The 19564-nt window shown below is 37.6% G+C and overlaps 1 protein-coding gene across 6 annotated transcripts in view; it reads left to right on the top strand.

Annotated features, from left to right (window-relative positions):
- Window positions 1-909: 909 nt before the first annotated feature.
- MAK (male germ cell associated kinase) overlaps window positions 910-19564 on the top strand; it is a 32257-nt gene continuing 13602 nt past the window's right edge. For 4 of the 6 annotated variants that reach the window (XR_008464946.1, XR_008464947.1, XM_054192119.1 and 1 more), the window contains exons 1-8: window positions 910-1023; window positions 6317-6655; window positions 8372-8426; window positions 9348-9469; window positions 10507-10586; window positions 13028-13160; window positions 13250-13421; window positions 17770-17937. Coding sequence is in view for 4 of the 6 variants with exons in the window: in XM_054192119.1 (XP_054048094.1) it covers window positions 6555-6655; window positions 8372-8426; window positions 9348-9469; window positions 10507-10586; window positions 13028-13160; window positions 13250-13421; window positions 17770-17937 (831 nt within the window). In the remaining 2 variants the exon portion in view is untranslated. Of the gene's footprint in view, window positions 1028-1148; window positions 1254-6316; window positions 6656-8371; window positions 8427-9347; window positions 9470-10506; window positions 10587-13027; window positions 13161-13249; window positions 13422-17769; window positions 17938-19564 lie in introns of those variants that run through there. The other 2 variants (XM_054192116.1, XM_054192117.1) reach the window with 2 other exon arrangements.

Raw genomic sequence — 19564 nt, 5'->3', positions numbered from 1 at the left:
AATGCCCTTTAAACCACCACAAAGTTACCACACCAGTTAATGAGGAACACCGGGGGGGGGGGGAGGGGGGGAGGAAGAAAGGTAATAAAAAAGAAAGATATAATTAAGACAGCTTCCCGTTTTCACTCAGCAAGCCTGCTTGCTGAAGCAGATAGGAATCTGAATTTCTAAAAAAATTTTCTGCCTTTCCCTCCGCAGTACCACTAGTAGTTACCACCTTGAAAAGATCTCCTCCTTTCCTTGCCCCCCGCTCTCAAAAACATTTAAAAAAAATAGGAAGTTCAAACTAACGTTGAGAATTGAAAGCTTAAAATGAGACTTGACTGCCAAAATTATTCTCCGACTCTGACGCTAAACACGCAATCTTTATTAACCGTGCCTTCTGTTCACCCTGGGAAAATGTGGGTTACGAAGGACTGAGAAGACACTTCACGTTTATTTTTATAATAGAAATATGCATATGTATTTTAGAATGCCTAGAGCGTTCGAAGCTTCCCCCCTGCATCAGTATCAGCAGTGTGCATTTAACAAATTGCTTGCAGTAAATAATAAAAACGCCGGCAGGCTTCATCGCAGCTACGAGTATTACAGACACGAGTTTCTGTGCACATCCTGAGGCCGCAGCGGCTTCGCTGGCGCCTTTAATTATCATGAACAGCAATAACTGCAAAGACACTCTCAAGGTGATCTCGCGTATTGTGGTGCCACCTTCCGGAAGCAGGTGACACGGCTCTTGTCGCCAGGCAGGGATCCCGCCGGCCGCTGCTGGCTGCCTGACTGCGTTTGTGCCTCGTCCCCTCTCCCCTGACCGCCCCTCACCCGCCACCCGCCATCTTGTCCCCCTCCTCCGCTTTGCGCACTGCCCGCGCCTCGAGCAGGGGCGGGGCCGGCGGCAGGCCCCTCCCGCCGCCCCGCTCCGTCGCCCCGGAGACGAGGCAGAGCGGCCCCGCGGCGATCGGCGGCCGTCGGGTGGGACGGGATCTTGATGGCGGCCGGCCGGCCAGCACCGCCTGCAGCGCTGCAGTGAGTGGGTGGCCGGCCGCGCTCGGTTGACGGGGAAGGGGTTGGGTCTCTCGGCGGGGGCGGCGGTGGGCGTCCCTGAGCCTTTCCCGCCTATCCGGGGCCGGGCCGTTTGGGGTGTCCCTGGGGTCCCACCAGGATGAAGGAGCTGCCGGTTTAGGTGGGAGCAGCCCTGGGGTGCGTCGTCCGTCCCTCAGCGGGACGGCCTCTGCCAGGCCGCAGGCTGATTTGAGGTGGGCCGGGTCACTAGTGGCCTTTCCTCGCGTGTGTGAGAGCTCAGCTCTGCAGCGGTGGGCTCCGTTTGGGTGCGGAGCGTGTGTAGGTAGGGACCCTGCCTGCTTTGGCTCCAGTAAGGCAGGTCCGGGCCTTGACAGTCTGACAAGTTCAGGGTTAATGAGAGGAGGTGAATTTTTATTTATGAGAACCAGGGTGAAACTTCAGGCCGGGTGATCTTGAGTTTCGTGGCCTGAGTAAGCGAGAGGAGAGTTGTGCCCCCCTTTGCACTGTGAGCATATATTAAGGAAGGCGGCTGTGCACTCGTGGGAGATAACTGTCATCAGGCGAAACTAAAATTGGCAGGGAAACGGGCATTTATTGAAACTTGCGGTGGTGCGGAGTTGTTGAAAGATGGGTAGTCTCTCTTCCTTCTGGATGCTGCCTAAAGCTGGAGACTTGAAAGTCCATCAGCAGGTCTCGCTGAAACCATTGCTGTCCTGAAACTCACTCTACTTGCTGGTCATTGCACTGCGGGAAGAAGTTTCACGGGGCGTGGGAAGAGGTAACCTTGCTGGCATGGGGCAGCAGCATCCAGGCAGGTTGCTGTTGAAACGTCCTGAAAAAGTTAGTGTGGATCATTTTGTTTTGAAAGCAAAGCTACTTTGGAACAAAATGAGGGAAAATATTTCCAGCAAGCTGCTTTTTGATATGCCCAATACAAAGAAGTAAAACAATATTTTAGACTTTTGAAGATACTTTAAAAAAAAAATTATTTAAAGCAGTAAATATTTGAAAGTACAAGTATTTATTGTCAGTGTTATTAACTTATTGCTTGCATCTGAGCAGTCATGCATCTAAATAACGACTGGTCTTTGATTAGAGTAATGGATTTGTAGTTAATCTTAAGAACTGAATCCACTTGCCATGCGACCTGATTACTGCCAGCTTCACTAATACACAGTCACTACAAAGAACGTTCTTGTAGCAACAATTTGTTCATTGGTTTGTGGTTGTTTGGTTGGGTTTTTTGACTTTTAAAATTTGTATCAGCATACCTTCTGTACTGTGTAATACTGCCAGTTTTGATCATTGAGAGTAGTACCACTTTCTTTGAATGGTTTTGGTGATTTCAACGGTTGCTGTAAACAGGTTGGTGAAATTGGGTTGTATGTGTTTTGCTTATCTGTGTGGGAGGTCTTTATTGGGTCATATATTCTAGTTTGTATTTTAATTTGAGTGTAGGCGATAGCATGCAAACATAAAACTTTTGGTAATGCATAATACTTATACAACAGAAATGCAGATGATTTGCTGTTGTTCGTCGAATTTTGAAATGTAATTCAGATATTAAAATAATTTAAAGTTGTTGCTAGTGCTTAAAATAAAACACCAGTAATACAGTAAAAGTGGAAATTTGCTTAAATTATTTAGTACTTGTTCAGATTCTCTAAATTTACACAGATTACTAGATTCTTTCAACCTATTGTATTTTGTCCTCTATTTGTCCCCTGCTTTAATCTTTCCTTAATCCTGTGTGAAGAGATTATAGGCAGTATGTCATTAAGAGTATAAAACAAGCTGTTGTTTACAGTAGGATTTCTCTTTTCAGTTCGGTAGCTGACTGTTATGACAATTTTACATTTTTGAGCTTCATGTAACTGAGGAAATACTATAATATAAGCTTCATGATGGGAAAAGTTACTTCAGAGGCTTGTGTTAACCATAAATTGAGCCCTTGCTCTTCCCCAGGTTGGTACAAAAAAGAAAACTGAACTCCAAACTTGAAAAAAATAGAGACCACAGAGAAAAAATTGCACATCTGAGCTGAGTACCTGTAGTGCAAAGTATGGTTAGAGTCTTGCAGGATCCAGCACTGTACTTTTTGGTCAGCAAACCTCTGCCATTCTCCACCACTTCTTATGGACTACTGTGTGCCATAGCATTGCCGTAAAATGACTGTTTAGTTGTCCACAGAACTCTGTCATTTTTTTAGATACTTCTGTGTGAAGGATGAATTCTCTAAGAAGTTGGAGAAGAGCCTAGAGTCAAGCATGATACCTGCAGTCCTTTTTTTCCCACTGCATTTGGTTAGTTTTCAGTTGATGATGTCCCACTGTAAGAATTCCCTCGTTTGCCTTTTTTATTAACTGTAAGTGACCAAGACAACTCTTTCAGGAGAGTCGTTAGTGGAATGGCCTAGTGCGCACCAGTGTGGTGGTGCATGTATGTGGTATGTATGATGGTACTGTTGTCAAGGTACATAGTCTTCACACCTGGTCTTGTGCACTTCAGTAGAGTAATTTTGACGTTTCCATTTGATTATTGAAAGAATGTGCTGACATTTCTGTGCTTCACTTGATTAGTGTTTTCATACCCTAAAAATTACAGTATACAGCAGAAAAGGAATAAGGCAATAAAATATATTACAGAACAGACAAAATGCACAATTGTGTCTGTGATGTGTTACATTACATAGCATTTCTGCAGGGAAGAAACACTTTATGTGATGCGGTTTCAAGTGCACATGCCAAAATAATAGAATTGGACAAAAGGAATAATTGGACAAAAGAAATAAAAAGTAAAACTATGTGATTAATTTATATTTCAGGAATTACTTGGAAAGCTGATAGGATTTAGGCATCAAAATTAGAGGACTTCAAGGTCAAAACTTGCGGTTTGTGTCTAGATCAGGTCTGTTTATTGCAAATACAGAGGTTTTCATTTTGGTCTTTTGGTTCACTTCGTTAACAAAAGGTTGGACATGAAATGCATGCAAGTTCTCCAAATTTTTAATGTATGTAACTCTAGGAGTTTAGGCTAGGGCCATCTTTGGCAGACACTGGTGAATCCCCTCCGAAAACCATGTCTTAAACAATGTACAATGATGCTTGTTGAAAGAGAGAAACACAGGCGCTGAAATGCTGTTACATGTAACTTCACTTGGTGTTATATGCCTATGTGGACCTATACATAAAATGCATAAGCAGTTTATCATTGCTGATGCTTTAGATGCAGATGCTGTGTTTTAAAATGTGTAGTAGAATACTTCCAGAAAGTTTTTGGTTTGTTTTTTCAATATATGTATATATAAAACTAACAACTGATAACTTGCAAGATATGTATGTGGTATGTATCTTAGCTTGGCATAAACACTTGATCATCTCCTTATTATTGGAGTCACCAAATAGTCTTGGTGAAGAAATGGCATTATTCAAGGTATTAAAGACCAAGGTATTAAAGAGTGCATGCAGGTACTTTGGGGAATAAGCTATAAAGCTGAATTCTGAGAAAAACAATAGGCTTAAATATATGAAAGCCTAACTTAAAACCCAATCATAATTTGAATTGTCTATGATTGTTACTTTTTGGTAAATTTGTTGTTTTGTTATGGAATACACTATTAACTAGCGATCTTTTTTACCGTAGCTATGGCTTTGGGGGTGTGGGGGGATGGATAAAAACTTATTTATATTCTTCACTGCCAAACTGGCGGTTGTCTGGTACAAAGATTATAAATTGAGATGTCCACTAGGTCACTTGTTACTGGCATCTTAACAGCTGATGTAAGATTCCTCCCTGGTAACAAAAGCAACAGGGAGTAACAAGGTGTACATTATGCCTTCTCCAAGGGTAAGCACCCTTTCAAGTAATACCAGTTTAGAAACATCAGTGTATTGTCCAGGCAGATATTTCCTTTACACAGTAGGCTAGTCTGCTCGAGAATGCTGCGTTCACACTTGTAAGAGTCTGATTTTATTGTTGAATTTGGCCAGGCCTGTGAATCTCAGGGCTGACCCGTATTACCAGCTGAATTTCAGTTCCTTAATCTGTTTGGACAGCCATACCAGCCTGTAGCTATTTCTGGCATAAGGATGAGGACTACAGGATAGAGTTGCATGCGGAATCCTGTATCTTCTATAGAGGTAGGCTGTCAGTGGATGCCAGTTGATTTGAGCTTTATTTTGCATTTTCAGATAGCAGAGGCAAAAGGTAGAGATAATGCTGGAATTTGATTAGCAGTCAGTGCTTCTATTGCGTTTAAGCATTTGGGTTATGGTGAGCAAATGGTACAGTGATTGGTTGGTAGCATTTTCCTAGGTCTGCAAAAATAAGTGGATGACTATTATGAGTTTGCATAAGTGCTTTAACATTAGTTTTTAGGATTGCATCTAGTAGGCAGCCGGTGCTAAGGTTAGAATTAGGATTTGTGCATATGACCTGTGGGAACTGGCCTTCATCTGAAGCGTTGGTGACAGATAGTGTTGTGTATAATGAAAGCTAGGGTTCAGATTCAGGTTTGGATCAGGATTTACATTAAGGTTTACATATATTCAAAGACGAAGATTCAAAATTGTTTAATGTGGATTCTTTTCCAAATGACGGTTCAGATCTAGTCTTCCATACCAATGCACGTGAGCTCTATACTTCTCTCTCCAGGCCTTGTAAAACTGAACAATAAGCTTAACTCTTCAGCCATTACTGTGCCTAATCCTAACTGTGGCTACAGAGTAAGAATTCTGTGAACTTCAGAGCAAAGTATCCAAGTACATTTAAAACATCTTGATTTACCTTGGTGAAGAAGGCAGTGTTTATCTTGCTTCTTCACCTCCCTTCCTCAATTAACTTTAAGCATAGCGAGCCTGCTTGCACTACCAATCCAAAACACAGCATTCAGACCCTAGGTTTACCATAGCACCTTGTGCAAAATTTGGGTTCTTCTGTCTGTTTTCCCAAACTTCGGCCCTGCCTTCATTACAGATTAGGAAGCTGCTGCTGTGTGCAAATCAAGAATAAAGAGTTCCGTCAGAGGACATCAACCTTAAACACGCTTCTCTGGTTCTAGGGAATTATGATGGTAATCTTGACTCTCCGGTCCCTGCTTACTCTAACCCTAATCCTAGACTAGGCACCTTCTGTGGTTTGAAGGATTTAAAGGAACTAGTTATATTGAAGTGTTCTATTTAAAGAACAGATACAGATTTGGGAGTTTGGGAGTTTTTACTGTTAGATAAAAATAGTAGAGTGACCCTTTACTAAAATACTATAAAATTACATATTTCCCTTTTTTTTTTTTTTAAAGGATCTATGTGAGAATGACCATGTTGTTCTGTCTCTTAAACTTTGTATCTGGATCTCAAAGTAGCTGGAATTTGGAGGAGATTAGTGAATATCCTGCTCCATTATGAGAAGACATTCACCAACGTAAAACAGTCTGGAAGAAGAGTTCCTGAAGAAAATCAAAGAGCATAGAATCTCTTATTAAAACAGAAGACATTTAGAATTTCATAAGCTTTTGGCTATCTGGGTCTTAAAAGAAAATGAACCGTTATACAATCATGAAACAGCTAGGTGATGGCACCTATGGCAGTGTTTTGATGGGGAAGAGCAACGAGTCAGGAGAACTTGTGGCTATCAAAAGGTATGTAACACCTAAATTTAGTTAAGGTACTTGCAAAAGCTTAAAGATTTTCACTTTTAACTTTATTGTTGTCTGCCATCTGTGTAGAATAAAAAAAAAAAGGGAGTTTTTTTTCTGAGGAAATTAATATAACATTATTTTTTTTAATTAAGATGATTAACAAGGTGACTGTGGATCACATTTCAGCTAACAGAACAATAGTGATACACATCAGTTTGTATAAGTTACTGATTTATCTTGGCTTATAAAATTGCATGCTGGTTTTGTTCAGTTCGAATGTGCTTCCTTCTAAAAACGTTGTTAGGCTAACACCAAAGGAAAAGCAAAACTGAATGTGCAGTTGATTAATTAGGGAGTTTGTTTATTTATATGAATTGTAACAATACCCATCTCAATGGGTAGATTTGCAATACCTTCCCACCCCACCAAATCTTTATAGGTCCTGCATTAAGTTTCAGATAGTGCTACATGATAAATACCAGGTAACGATCTGGTTGGCTAAATAAAGACGGTCTCCTTGGATCTAATGAAGTTGTGTTGTGCGTAATCATTGGCATTATGATACTTGCCTAAAAAGATTATTAGAAAACAAGAAAAATTGTACTAGGGAAGTGGGGAAGAATTGCAAGCAGGATGTAAAGTGTAAGTTGAAATAGCAGAAATTGTTGTAGGTTGCTGAGATTTTTTTTTTTTCCCTCCATTTATGGATTTTCTGCAGAAAGATAATTGTAATATAATTGACTGACTTTTGTTTTAAGAATTTCAGGTTTCTCCATATACTGCTAGTACTGTTACCTAAGTTATTAATATTAATCTAAGCTAAAAAAATAATCTGCGGTTGATTGTTCTCATCATTTTTAGGCAAAAGCAACAACATTTTGTGGGAAGTGTTTTTCATTAGCATTATTTCAGGATTTGGAATCCTTTTGTGGGATTTTTTAAGTTTGGGATTTGAGGGGGGACAGTTTTGGTTGAAGATACGTTTATTTTTAGTGAAAATCTTGGGTTTAAATCTCTTCGCTGTAGGCGCTAGAACTTTACAGAAACACAGCAAATAACATGCCATTCCCAACACTGTCCCAAGATCTGAGCAACACGGAATATCCACATTTGTATTTATGCAAGACTTACAAATAAATGTATTATACTGTTATATATAACGATTAGTTTAGAGACTATTGTATATATGTATGAGTATTGCTTGAAAAAATGAAACTATTTTTATTTTGTATTTAAAAGCTTGGAACAGGATTGTAAAAATGACTGATCAAGTCAGATGCTTAATTATAATGTTAAGCAGTCAAGATGCTTTTCAGATTCCAAAAATATAATTTTCTTGTTTTCCTAGAACGTGCAACCTAGGCACAAAGAAGGGATTTTTTCTGGTTTGAAATATGCATGTCTTACGTGCAGCGTCACTGTTGCTTTCCTTGTTATTAAGAGCACACTTAAAATGATACAAAGGGGTTGTGTGTCCCTGATGTTTTTATAAATACTGTGGAGTATCACGGTCTTTCTGGCTAACTACTCCTGTAAAATATGTTAGCAATTCTAAGAGTTGAGTTTGGTTTTAATTATGTTGATGATGGGTATTCTAGAATGTTTTGAGTTCAAAATACAGCTTATGCTACGCTTGGAAAATATGTTCAGTTTTTTTGTTCTAAAAGTATTTTGTACTGTTCACTGAAAACACTTTATCTTGAACTTATATTTCAGAATGAAAAGAAAGTTCTATTCATGGGATGAATGTATGAATTTGAGAGAAGTCAAGGTAAAGTGGTGAACACACCACATTTAAAAATAAGTGTCTGGTTAGGTTTGCATGAAGGAAAAGGGCATCTACAATGTCCAAGCATAAGGCCAAACTGTGCACACTTTAAATGGGGGTGACAGATTCTGCAAAACCATGGGCTGCTGGCGCTCCTAGAGCTCCTGCTGGTTTGTGGAATATCTCATTATTCTCAAGCAGTGGCCATGTCTCATAGCCAAGCCTCTTGTCTTTGAGAGAAGATAAAGAAATTAATTCTCTGTGTGTGTTGTGTATGTTTCTGTGTTTTACCATCCTAGTCTTTCATTTTACTGGCAGATTTCTAGGTGTATATCCAGTCCTTATAGCTTGTATTTGAGGCATTTGTAGAAAGCACTGGGAGTTTTGACTAGCCAAATGATAGAATAACACTTGAAACCCTGCACTTAAATTCCACGTCATCCCATGTTTCAGGCATCTGATTTTTTGTATATACAAACCACAAAACTCCATAACAAAGAAGTTGGTTTAACTTGTAATCAGTATCTTCAAAAAGAACACCTGTAAGAGAGTCCTTGTTCATGAAAGTTTCGTGACAAAATACTTGCTGGGTTTTCTTATACAGTCCTGTGAGCAAGAGCTGTTACAGCTTCAGAACTGTCTTTCATTGCAAGGAATTAGGTTTTTGTGTTAATCTTCACCCCAGCTATGATGTAATCCCTAGAAATAGAAGTTTTGAACTACTATTAATATTGTTGCTGCTTTTATTTTGAAGTTAATTTAAAATGCTATTTTGTTGTTCTTTGACACAGATTACAAGATAAATACAGACTGTCAGATGGACACGTTTTGTAAATTCTGTGCTAGAAATTTTTACATGTTAATTCTGATAAGGAATCAAAGTCACTGTTGAATTCTCTGAAGCCATATTTTGCTCTATTACAGTCTCTGAAGAAGCTAAATCATGCCAATGTAATAAAATTGAAAGAAGTCATACGAGAAAATGACCACCTTTACTTTGTATTTGAATACATGAAGGAAAATCTTTATCAGTTAATGAAGGACAGGTATGTATTTTTCATGGAACAAATAGGGTGCCATCATGCTTTATTTAATGATTCTTATGCTGTCCTGAAGAACACATTGGAATTTCTGGGTTTGGCCCTTCTTGCAGTCCCACTGATGTGAACAGGAGTTGCTGCACTTGCTTATCTGAGGGTAGAATTCCGCATTGCTCTGCATTACAATATTTCATATTGTAATGCCTTTTGGAAATAAGGCTTTTTCAGTTGTTAACACAATAGTTTGCATGTCTTTGGTGTGTAGAGCCATGAGAGAAATTCCAAATACTTTTTTTTTTCTTTATTAGCCTTCACTTTAATGTATGAAGGATTGGATAAACACTGTTCGTTCTGCTTTTGCTCATGGATTTGTCTTAAGGTGGGGATGGTCATCTGCATGTATATGCATGCATGCTCATTAGAAATACCTATATATGGACTGTGTGATGTTGCAATCACGGACAAACAGTACGTAGCAAGGCTTGCAAGCTGGACTTTGGAATAGGACCTTTCTTTTCAGTGACATTTCTCTTTGCTGAATACTTTTGCCTTAAATGTGTGTTTCTTTCAGGCATGGTCATGCACCTTTATTTCCTAATTGCAAAGCTCTTAGGTTGGCCCATGAGATAGTCGCTAGCGATATTAACACAATGTTACCCTGCAGCTGAGAAGCACTGCTCTCAATCAGGGTTCTGTTAAGGTTACAACTGGGTAGCACACCTACCATGGGGCTGCAGGTGCAGTCTGTTCCTTGCTACATTACTGTGCGTTCCATGTTCAAGCACGCTACTGACACCCAGCTTCTACAGAAGAGACAGGATCATGAACTTCTGTGCAGCACTTAAAGTGAGTGAAATTAAGGCCTGGCAGCAAGTGAGTTTTGAGATGAGAACTAGTTGCATCTATCTTATTTTGTGCGCAAAACTGGATGGGTCTGGTTTTGTTTGCTCGTGATGTATTGTGCAAGATGAAGAAACACATGTGTTCTCAAAATACATTTTTTTTTTTTAGTTATGTGAAGTGGTTAATCTCTTTCTTCACAGAAACAAGTTGTTCCCAGAGTCGGTCATCAGAAACATGATGTATCAGATCTTACAAGGGCTAGCTTTTATCCATAAACACGGTAGGTTTCGTTATAGAGTTTAACTATGTAGTGCTTTTTTAGAAAACGGGGTAATGCACAGTAATAACATGAATAAAAATATCTGGCAAAAGCTATTACTTATCTCTAATAAAAATTATTCTTACCTGTTTCAAGTATGGTGCATTTTTAAGCCATACTTGAAGGTACACACTGTTTTCCTATAATCAGTTTTTTCTCTTTCTTTTTGAAAGCATTGGATATTATTCATACACTGTTCAGTACTTTTTCCCACCTTTTTTACCAGATGAATAAACAAAACTCAAGAAACTTGTATGCTGTGCTGTGCTATGCATTTCTGTTCCTTAAAAAGATCTATTTAAGGAGCATTGATACTTTACAGATGGCAGTTTCTCCTGTCTTGAGATACTATAGCTAATATTGTTACCTGAAATAAAAGCCCTCAAAACCAAAAGTAGTTTAGAGAGGAGATATTGCTTTATTCGAAGTCGAGTGCTAGGGGAAAACCCACAAATCTAGCACACCTTACCGGGGATATTCACCCATTACTTATACACAAAATATTCTCATAACTCCGCCTACCGAATACATCACTCCACCTAGGCTTACATATTCATTAGGATGACCAAATAGTCTTTTTGCACAGACGTATCAAATTTTGCTGCATCAGCAAAACACTTCTGTACAAGTGTGAGTGTCTCAGTGGTTGTTTGGGTAAGGAGACCCTTCCTCACATTATCCTTTTAAGGTATTGAGTCATCTCAGGACAGTAAAAGTTTACTGTAAGTTTGCCAACTTCTTGAAGATAATAAGGATGTTCTTTGAAGTAGCCATAACTATCCTAATTGGTATAGGAGTACATACTTGACGTATAGAAGAACCTTGAAGTGATTAACTACTTCTTGTTATTCCATCCTTGGTGATTAACTACAGGTTGTCTCCTCATTACCACTATCTGTAACATCAGCTCAGTAACTAACTATTTTTTTACACAGTAAGAAGGTCAGTAAGAAACAATCATTTTAGAAACAAAGCAGAGGCCTGTCTTTGTTAACAATATGATATCCTACATCTAAAAAAAATATTAAAATAACTTGTTCGCTAAGAAATTCAAACAGTCTCCTTATCAAATACAACCTGGATATAAATATTTTAAGAGATAGGAACTTTTCTAGGAATTACATACACAGTCTAAATAAGAGGTGCTGTGTGCTCACCACAACAAAAATTTCACAGCACTTAGAAAACCTTTAATGCCCAGTTTTAATATCTGTCTGCACACTGCATTCTCAAATACTGCTCCTTTGCATTTAAAAAAAAAGTGGTAATTTACTGTCTTGCTCAACTCTTTCATTTTGTACTTGTCCTTCACGTCACATTGGTTTCCTTAAAACTTCCCAAAGACAATAAAATATTAGCTGAGAATGAAATAAGAAAGTTCCCAGTGATCTCTGATTGGCTTTCATCTACCCTGGTGAGGCCTGTCGATGAATTCAAATACATAATTAGTTCTGTATAGTATTATCAAATACCCCAAAAATGCCATTTCTACATCTTTCTGATCAACGTCACGTACTGTTCTCTGATTATTAGCATTCTCTTTTCCTTCCTTATTTCTATGTGAAATAAATGAGAAAATTAGAATTTAAGGAAAACTGCCATTTCTAAGTTACAAATTAGTATTTTGTTACATCCATAAGTGTTTGGGAATCATGGGTATGATAAATTTGAACATTTACATTTCACTGTAATCATTTCAGCCAATTTCTTATAGTGGTTTTCATTTTCTGCATGCAGAAATCAAACACTTTATTGTAGCAAGTGAATTTCTATCAAATTGATTTATAACAAATTGTGTGTACTGATTAAATAGCAGAATTTATTTGCTTAGCAACTTATCCGCTGTCCAGGTATACAGGTGCTCAAGCCAACAGCAAGCATTAAAGAAACTCCATATGGCTGCATCACTAATATTAGCATTCCGTAGCATAATTTTGATATTTCTTATATGTCTGTGTCTGCAAATGGTTGTCACAATGAAAAATAAACTAGCTAAAAATCATTGAAGGAATTTTATAAATCAAGTAAGTCTGTCAGATGCTCAATTTTCCATTATCCAAAACTGATAAAGCAGTTGTAGTTTTTGCAAAAGATTTCATTCTGAAATTGGTTTGTTATTTGATATTGCTGCAATTGCCAATTCATTTTCCTTAGTGTGCTAATGACACTTGTTAATTTAAGAACCTTGGTGCAATAATCACTGGAGGGAAAATGTGTGCACTTATTGGGGGAGGGTTATCATTCTTCTATGCTGAATTTAAAAAATAAACAAAAAACCAACCAAACAAGCTGTATTCTGCCAAAATATCCCTAAGTGAATTTTGGATTACTTTATTAGAGGTTGCTGTTTAGGAAATGATGACAAAATAATTCACTATTCTTTTCTGTCTGGTCTTCTCTAGGATTTTTTCATAGAGATATGAAGCCTGAAAACCTTCTCTGTATTGGACCAGAACTTGTGAAAATAGCAGATTTTGGTTTGGCTCGAGAACTAAGATCTCAGCCACCTTATACAGATTACGTTTCTACCAGGTGGTACGTATATTAATAAGTTGATACGTTATCTTAACTAATTACCTTTCTCTTGCCACTTTAATTTCTGTTATTTCTTTCCATTCTTATAGGTACCGTGCTCCTGAAGTTTTACTAAGATCGTCTATTTATAGTTCACCTATTGATATGTGGGCAGTTGGCAGCATAATGGCTGAATTATACACACTAAGGCCTCTTTTCCCAGGCACAAGTGAAGTAGATGAAATCTTCAAAATTTGCCAAGTATTAGGGACTCCAAAGAAGGTAAGATTTAGGAAAAACTCACACAATTGTATTTAAAAACAAAAAACAAGTTACATAAATTTGTTATAAAACATTGAATGTTATCTCTCTTTTGCAACGTACATATAAATTATTGTTTTACTAAGTTTTTTGCAGACTTAAGGTTTTCTCAACTGTATTTCTTTTAAGCTTCTATTAAGACATATAATGCTAGTCTTTTGTTATATATTAGCACCTGTTGTATATCATACCGTTATGTGTAGTCTTGCTCTCCTCTGATGAAAGCTAGATAAAACTGTTCAATTTAGTTGTTTTAAGCTACGCATATCGGAAAGAAAATCAGAAGTATCTTCGGATTTCATTTTGCCACAGCCAATTTGCTTTCCTTTTCTGAAAGTAATTCTTCTAGGCTGGCACACAGAATTTGGAGCTTGTAGAAGGTACCATAAATAAGACAAATTATGCTTTTCTTATTTTTAAAGCATAAAGGAAACATTTGATCTCAAACACAGATATCTCAAAAATACTATTAGCAATAAACAGTAATGGAGGAAAAATGTGCAGTATTTTAGAGAGGAAATATTTTCAATTATTTTCTGGAAAGGCTAAATACTATTTAAAATTACAAGGAAGGTTTGGGTAGTGCATATAAAAATGTATTTACTTTCGTTAGAAAGTTGTTTGAGCAAACAGGTATATGAACACACAAGAAAAGAATAAGCTTACCTTCAAAATATTGAATAAATGGAAAAAAGACCATATAATATAAATGGTTTTTGGAGAATAAGGTAAGAGATGGCAGATATTTATCAGTACTGTAAGGATGCAAACAGAACTTGGTGAAATAACTGACTAAACACAGAGTTTCTAGACCTGGAAAATCTAAGGGTGGGAGAGAAAAACATCAATTTCATTAGCGTTGTACTGGTATAAAATATAGCATAATTCCTGTCCAGTAAATGAGCTGTTATCAGTAGAAAAATGAGGAACAGAAAACTTAAAACAGAAATAGATTAAGCTTAGCTAGGAACATGCAGACTTGAATTGGTGGGAAAACATCCAGGAGAACATACTGAGAAACAGGTGCAAACTCGTGACAGAGCAGAGAGTAAAAGGTCAGAGGTGGAGAATAACAGATGAGACGTTATGGAAGTGAAAACTGAGTCTAGAAGACTAAGTGAAAATTGCTATGATGTGTAAACCAGTGCTCGCTATGACAATTATGCATCAGAAATTACGTGTAATATGAGCATTATTTTAAGACTTGAGTCTTCAAACACAGATGTTAAGTTTCTTCAGCAGCTCTCAAGCCTAAGATAGTAAGAAGAACATTTTGATGTATAGTAAGAGTATCTGCGAAAGAGCAACATACTAGCTTCCATCCAGAACATTTTCAATGTATAGCATAAACAAGTTCTGCAAGTGCAAGGCAATCAGAGAGAGGATTTCACTGTGTGTAGCAGCAGAGCAGTGCTGAGCTGACTGCTGTGGTTTTTCCCTAACCTTGTTAAGTAGTTGAACAGAAACAAATCCTGACTGGTTACACTCTGACGTTCCCTGACTAGCAAGCTTGGGGATGCAGGGAGCATTACCAGCTGAGTATTTCAGAGCAAACTGTAGCCTCTTCTAAAGACCCTAAGGGTTAGAGACACTGTAAAGTTAGCCCTCTAGGATCAGGAAGCAGTAATTAGTTCCTTTGTGCCCCTGTCATCTGCTAGGCAGACTTGGGAATTTTGTCTCCTTATGACAATGCTGAGGCATTCTTCAGGGAGATCACTGTGTAAGAAGAGAACTTAAATATTATGACAGGAATTATCACAACAAATGATGCATTTGTTACAAGTGAAGTTCTGTTCTGCATTCTGAAAAACATGAACAGTTACTTTAGTAGTCTGGTTTTGCAGATAGTTTTACAAATAGCATTTTTTTCAGACATTAATTTTCACTTATTCCATTATCCTGCAATAAGGAATTGCAGGAATTATGCCCAGAAGCTACCTTCATTCCAATTTGCCTTCCTTTGTTTAAATCCATAATAGCATACTAACAACTTCTGTGAGTTTGGGTTTTTTAAATAGTGACAGGCAACTGTTTTCCTTTATTTTATAAATGAAGTTGCTTTATTTATAAAATGTTGCTTTATTTATTTTATCAGAATTTATTTTATAAATAAAGCAATAAGTTGCACCATTCAAGTACTGGCGGCGATGGTACACTTCTGGTGTGACAATTTAATGAAAAAGCTGATGATGATCTGAAAAGGGGAGAGTAATGAAATGCACTTTCATTAATTGAAGGTTGTCAATAGCACTTTAAATAATTCCAAATTCTTTTTTTTTTCATAAATTGGAATATGTTTTTATTTTTGCACTTGTACTAGTTTCCCATCCTATCCTTGCACTTCAGCAGTTCAACACTCAGCCCTCACTTCTTTGTTATAAATCCTTCCTTTATCACTACCTCTAGCAGATAGAATGTCACCAACTCTAATAAAGGAGGGAGATGGAGCTGAGGAGGAAAGAGTCTGTCTATCTCCATTAATTTAAATGAACAAGTAATTCTCTGAGGTGGAATAGGAAGTCACTTGAAGTCTTGAGACTTATTTTAACCAGACTTGGTTTATAATTATATTTGAGTTCTTTGATTACCATAGACTATGTTAACAGAGCTAAAACTGTTGTACATAAAAATATGTGTAATAGCTAACATGGTATCTTAAGACCAAATTCTGTCAAATCAATCCAGTTTACTCCTGTAGCAGTGTAACAAGCTTTGGGGATAGAGGAGAAGCACTAATATCGTACATTGTCTTCAGTAAGGTTTCTGATGCTGTCCTTCATAACATTCTCATCAGCATATTTATATAAACAAACTGCACAGTAAGTGCATACCTGTTTTGAAAGCCTTATTCAGAGAGTAAGTTTTACTGGTTCACATTCAAAATGAAAGATCTAATAGGACTCCTGAGTCATTCTGCATTTGATGAAATTTTTAAATTGTGTTAAAGGCCTTCTGATGGAATATATTTTACTTAAGTTGGTAGATAGCAGGCTGGGAAGGACTGAGTATGCTAGAAGACAAGATTAGAATTCAGAGGGTTTTTTATAAAATTAGAGATATAGCTTAAAAAATTTTCTTTAGTAGTGTGTAGACAGCTGTACTTAGGCAGGAATAATCATCCGCCTAAATATCTGGGGATAACTATACAGCTAACACATCTGTAGAAGAGGATGTAGGAGCTGTATAGTGCATTGTATGTCAACAGTGTTTTGTTGCAATAAAGACAAATACCATACCAGTGTGTAGAGAAGGGAGTATTGTCAACTGACGTATGAACTAATTTTTCTGTTCCGCTTGCTATATTATATCCAGTTTAAAGTTTTGCCTTTCAAGAGAGAAAAATCAGAGTCCGGAGAGGAAGAAAAACATAAAAAGCCTAGACCCAGGAATTCAATTGTTTGGGTTTCTTTAGCCTATACAAAGGAAGACGGGAAGAAAGGAGAAGAAATACACCTTCTAATGTATAAAAAGGCTGTTCTAGATACAAGAAACAAATAGTCCTTCTTGGTATCCATGGATGATAGCATACTCAGCAATGGTCTTTTATTGTTATAAGAGAAACCTGCATTTTTCTAATCCTGAGGAGAATTACGCATTGGAATAGACTGTTTAGAGCGGTTTTGGAGTGCCAGGAACTGGAAGCTTTTTGAGACTAAAACCTACCACAAAGGGACAAGGGCATGGACTACACGATCTCTTGAGGTCTTTGATAATCCTATGGTTCTGTATTTAAACAATGCAGTTATCAAGCAGCAAAGGACTTCAGGGTTTACTTTTGGAAAGTGAAACACTTAAAAAAAAAAAAAAATTTAATCTGGTGGTCGTGGCTTTTTCCTGTTGCAGTAGTGTCTAGTTGTAATTTCATCATTGACTGTCTTAATGGTGGAGTCAGTGGTATATTGTATAGGTTTCATCATGGTTACACAACCATGGTATGCTAGGTGGAAGGGCCTCACCTCTACTATTGCCATAAAAGAAGGTATGTTGAAGTCAGCTGTTTGAGCTCATTTCTGTGGTAGATGGGATGTTCGGTACTGCTCCTGGTACTGCTGCGCTCTCTTCTCCTTCAGGTGGACTGTATCCAAGTGGGGATTACAGCTTTACCTACAGGAGAGCTAGCGAAGGGCTGCGTTCACTGGTGGTGTAATAATTGTAATGGAAAACAGGAATGCCTGTTTTCCACTATACAGGAAGGAGCTACACAAACCACGCGTGACTCAAGCTGCATAAAATTAAATTTGATCTAATGTTTCAAAGATATATAGTTTTTGTTCTTTTTTGGTGCTTATTTTTCTTTCCTTTGAAACAGAGTGAGTGGCCAGAAGGATACCACCTTGCTTCTGCCATGAATTTCCGTTTCCCACAATGTGTCCCTATAAGCCTAAAAACTCTAATCCCAAATGCAAGCAATGAAGCAATACAGCTTATGAGTGATATGCTGAACTGGAATCCAAAGAAGAGACCTACAGCAACTCAGGTCTGAGCACCTGAATGATTAAGTATAAGACTGAATTTTCTTGCATTGTTAAAAAATTGTAGATACAGAAAGCAATTGATTGTCATAATACTGATGGCCAGAGAAACGTCTACCCATTTTGAACACTTTGGTGGGAATGAGACTGAGTAGTGAGGAGAGAAAGTTCTAAACCTGTCTCAGCAGACATCATAAACTCTTTAGGTATTTCTGTAAGGTTGTCTTCTGTATTGGCATATTCTAAAACTTTCTCTGTACAGGATAGAGAAAAATCTGAGCTGAAAATTTCCGAATTGTAACTCTAAGTCACTTCTGCTGCCTTCTTTTTCCTTCCCCATCTGTACAAATGGGGATATTGAAAATTCAGCATTGGTTTTTGTGATGCTGCAGATGGAATGCAGTATAGAAGAGCTAAGGATTATTTTTACTTGGAGATGGGACATAAACTACTAAGTGATAAGGAAAGAACTTTGTGAAGAACATACCAATAGGTCGCAAAGGTCACAGTTTTTCTCCAAGTTAATTTTAAAAAACATGTTTCAAGTACTAAAGGTGGTTACATTCTACTGATTTTTTTTTTATTTTTTTTTTTTTTATTCATACCTAATGCAATCCTATTTAGAAAGTATAAAAGGGGAATACAATTGGGAAAGAAAAAGGACATATTGCAAGTTATGCAAGATGGATGTAATTTAAGTGATTCAGAAGTGGTTAAGCAGATGGTACCAAGTACAGCAACCATTTCTTTCCACTTTATAAAGCATATCTATTGTTACAGCCACTGAGACCTAACTGTAGTCCGGTGCTGTGTATCTCTACACAGAATACTGCATGGTGCTTTATGAAAGCAAATAACCAGCTTTTGCCTGAGTGAATTGTCAAGGAAGCAGCTGCAGCAGTTGTGTAATCCACAGCCAAAAGGGAGAGTTTAATGCATATACATGGAAATGTGTACAAAGACAGCAGTTCTCAAGTGTAGCTGAGGCAGAACATCTCTTTGAGAAGTAACAAAGAGTAGGATCCTACACAGGAGTAGCAGAGTGTGTTTTGATATAGGAGGAGCTGTGCTAATAAGGTATGTCCGTGCTGTGCATCTAGTCGTGGACGTGAAAAGGTCAGAGAAGAATGAAATACACATCTGCCTGAAGACAAATGCTGTAGTTTCTTAGTAAACACCATGAAGGCACAGCAAGCACAGTGAATGTATTTCAATGCAAAACAAAAAACAGGGAAAGCTGGTGATAAGAAAACGAGGGAGAAACTTTGCTTGTTAACATCCTCTAATTGTAAAACCCATACATTAGTATTAAATGGCAATCATCACACTTCTGGGTTTTGGGTTTTTTAATAAAAAAAAAAAAAGCACTTCATCAAGTTGCCAAAATGTAGTTAGCTGTGGAAACATGTAATAAAGCATGTGGTAAAGGTAGTGGAGACTACCTGTTTTAAGATTGAAATTCATTACTGCATTAATATAGAATAGTGTGGAATGTAAAATGCACCTCAAAACACAGACTCCACAAAACCTAGAAGAAAGGCGGGAAAGAAAGGACATGACTGCTGTAACATGTACAAGTACATCCGTCTTATTAAATTATATGATAGGAAGAGTTTAAAATACAGAACTGAC

Source organism: Rissa tridactyla, chromosome 2, assembly GCF_028500815.1.
Source record: "Rissa tridactyla isolate bRisTri1 chromosome 2, bRisTri1.patW.cur.20221130, whole genome shotgun sequence".
Classification (NCBI taxonomy): Eukaryota; Metazoa; Chordata; class Aves; order Charadriiformes; family Laridae; genus Rissa; species Rissa tridactyla.
Note: the sequence above shows the minus strand (reverse complement) of the source record. Positions and strands in the feature narration are given on the sequence as shown.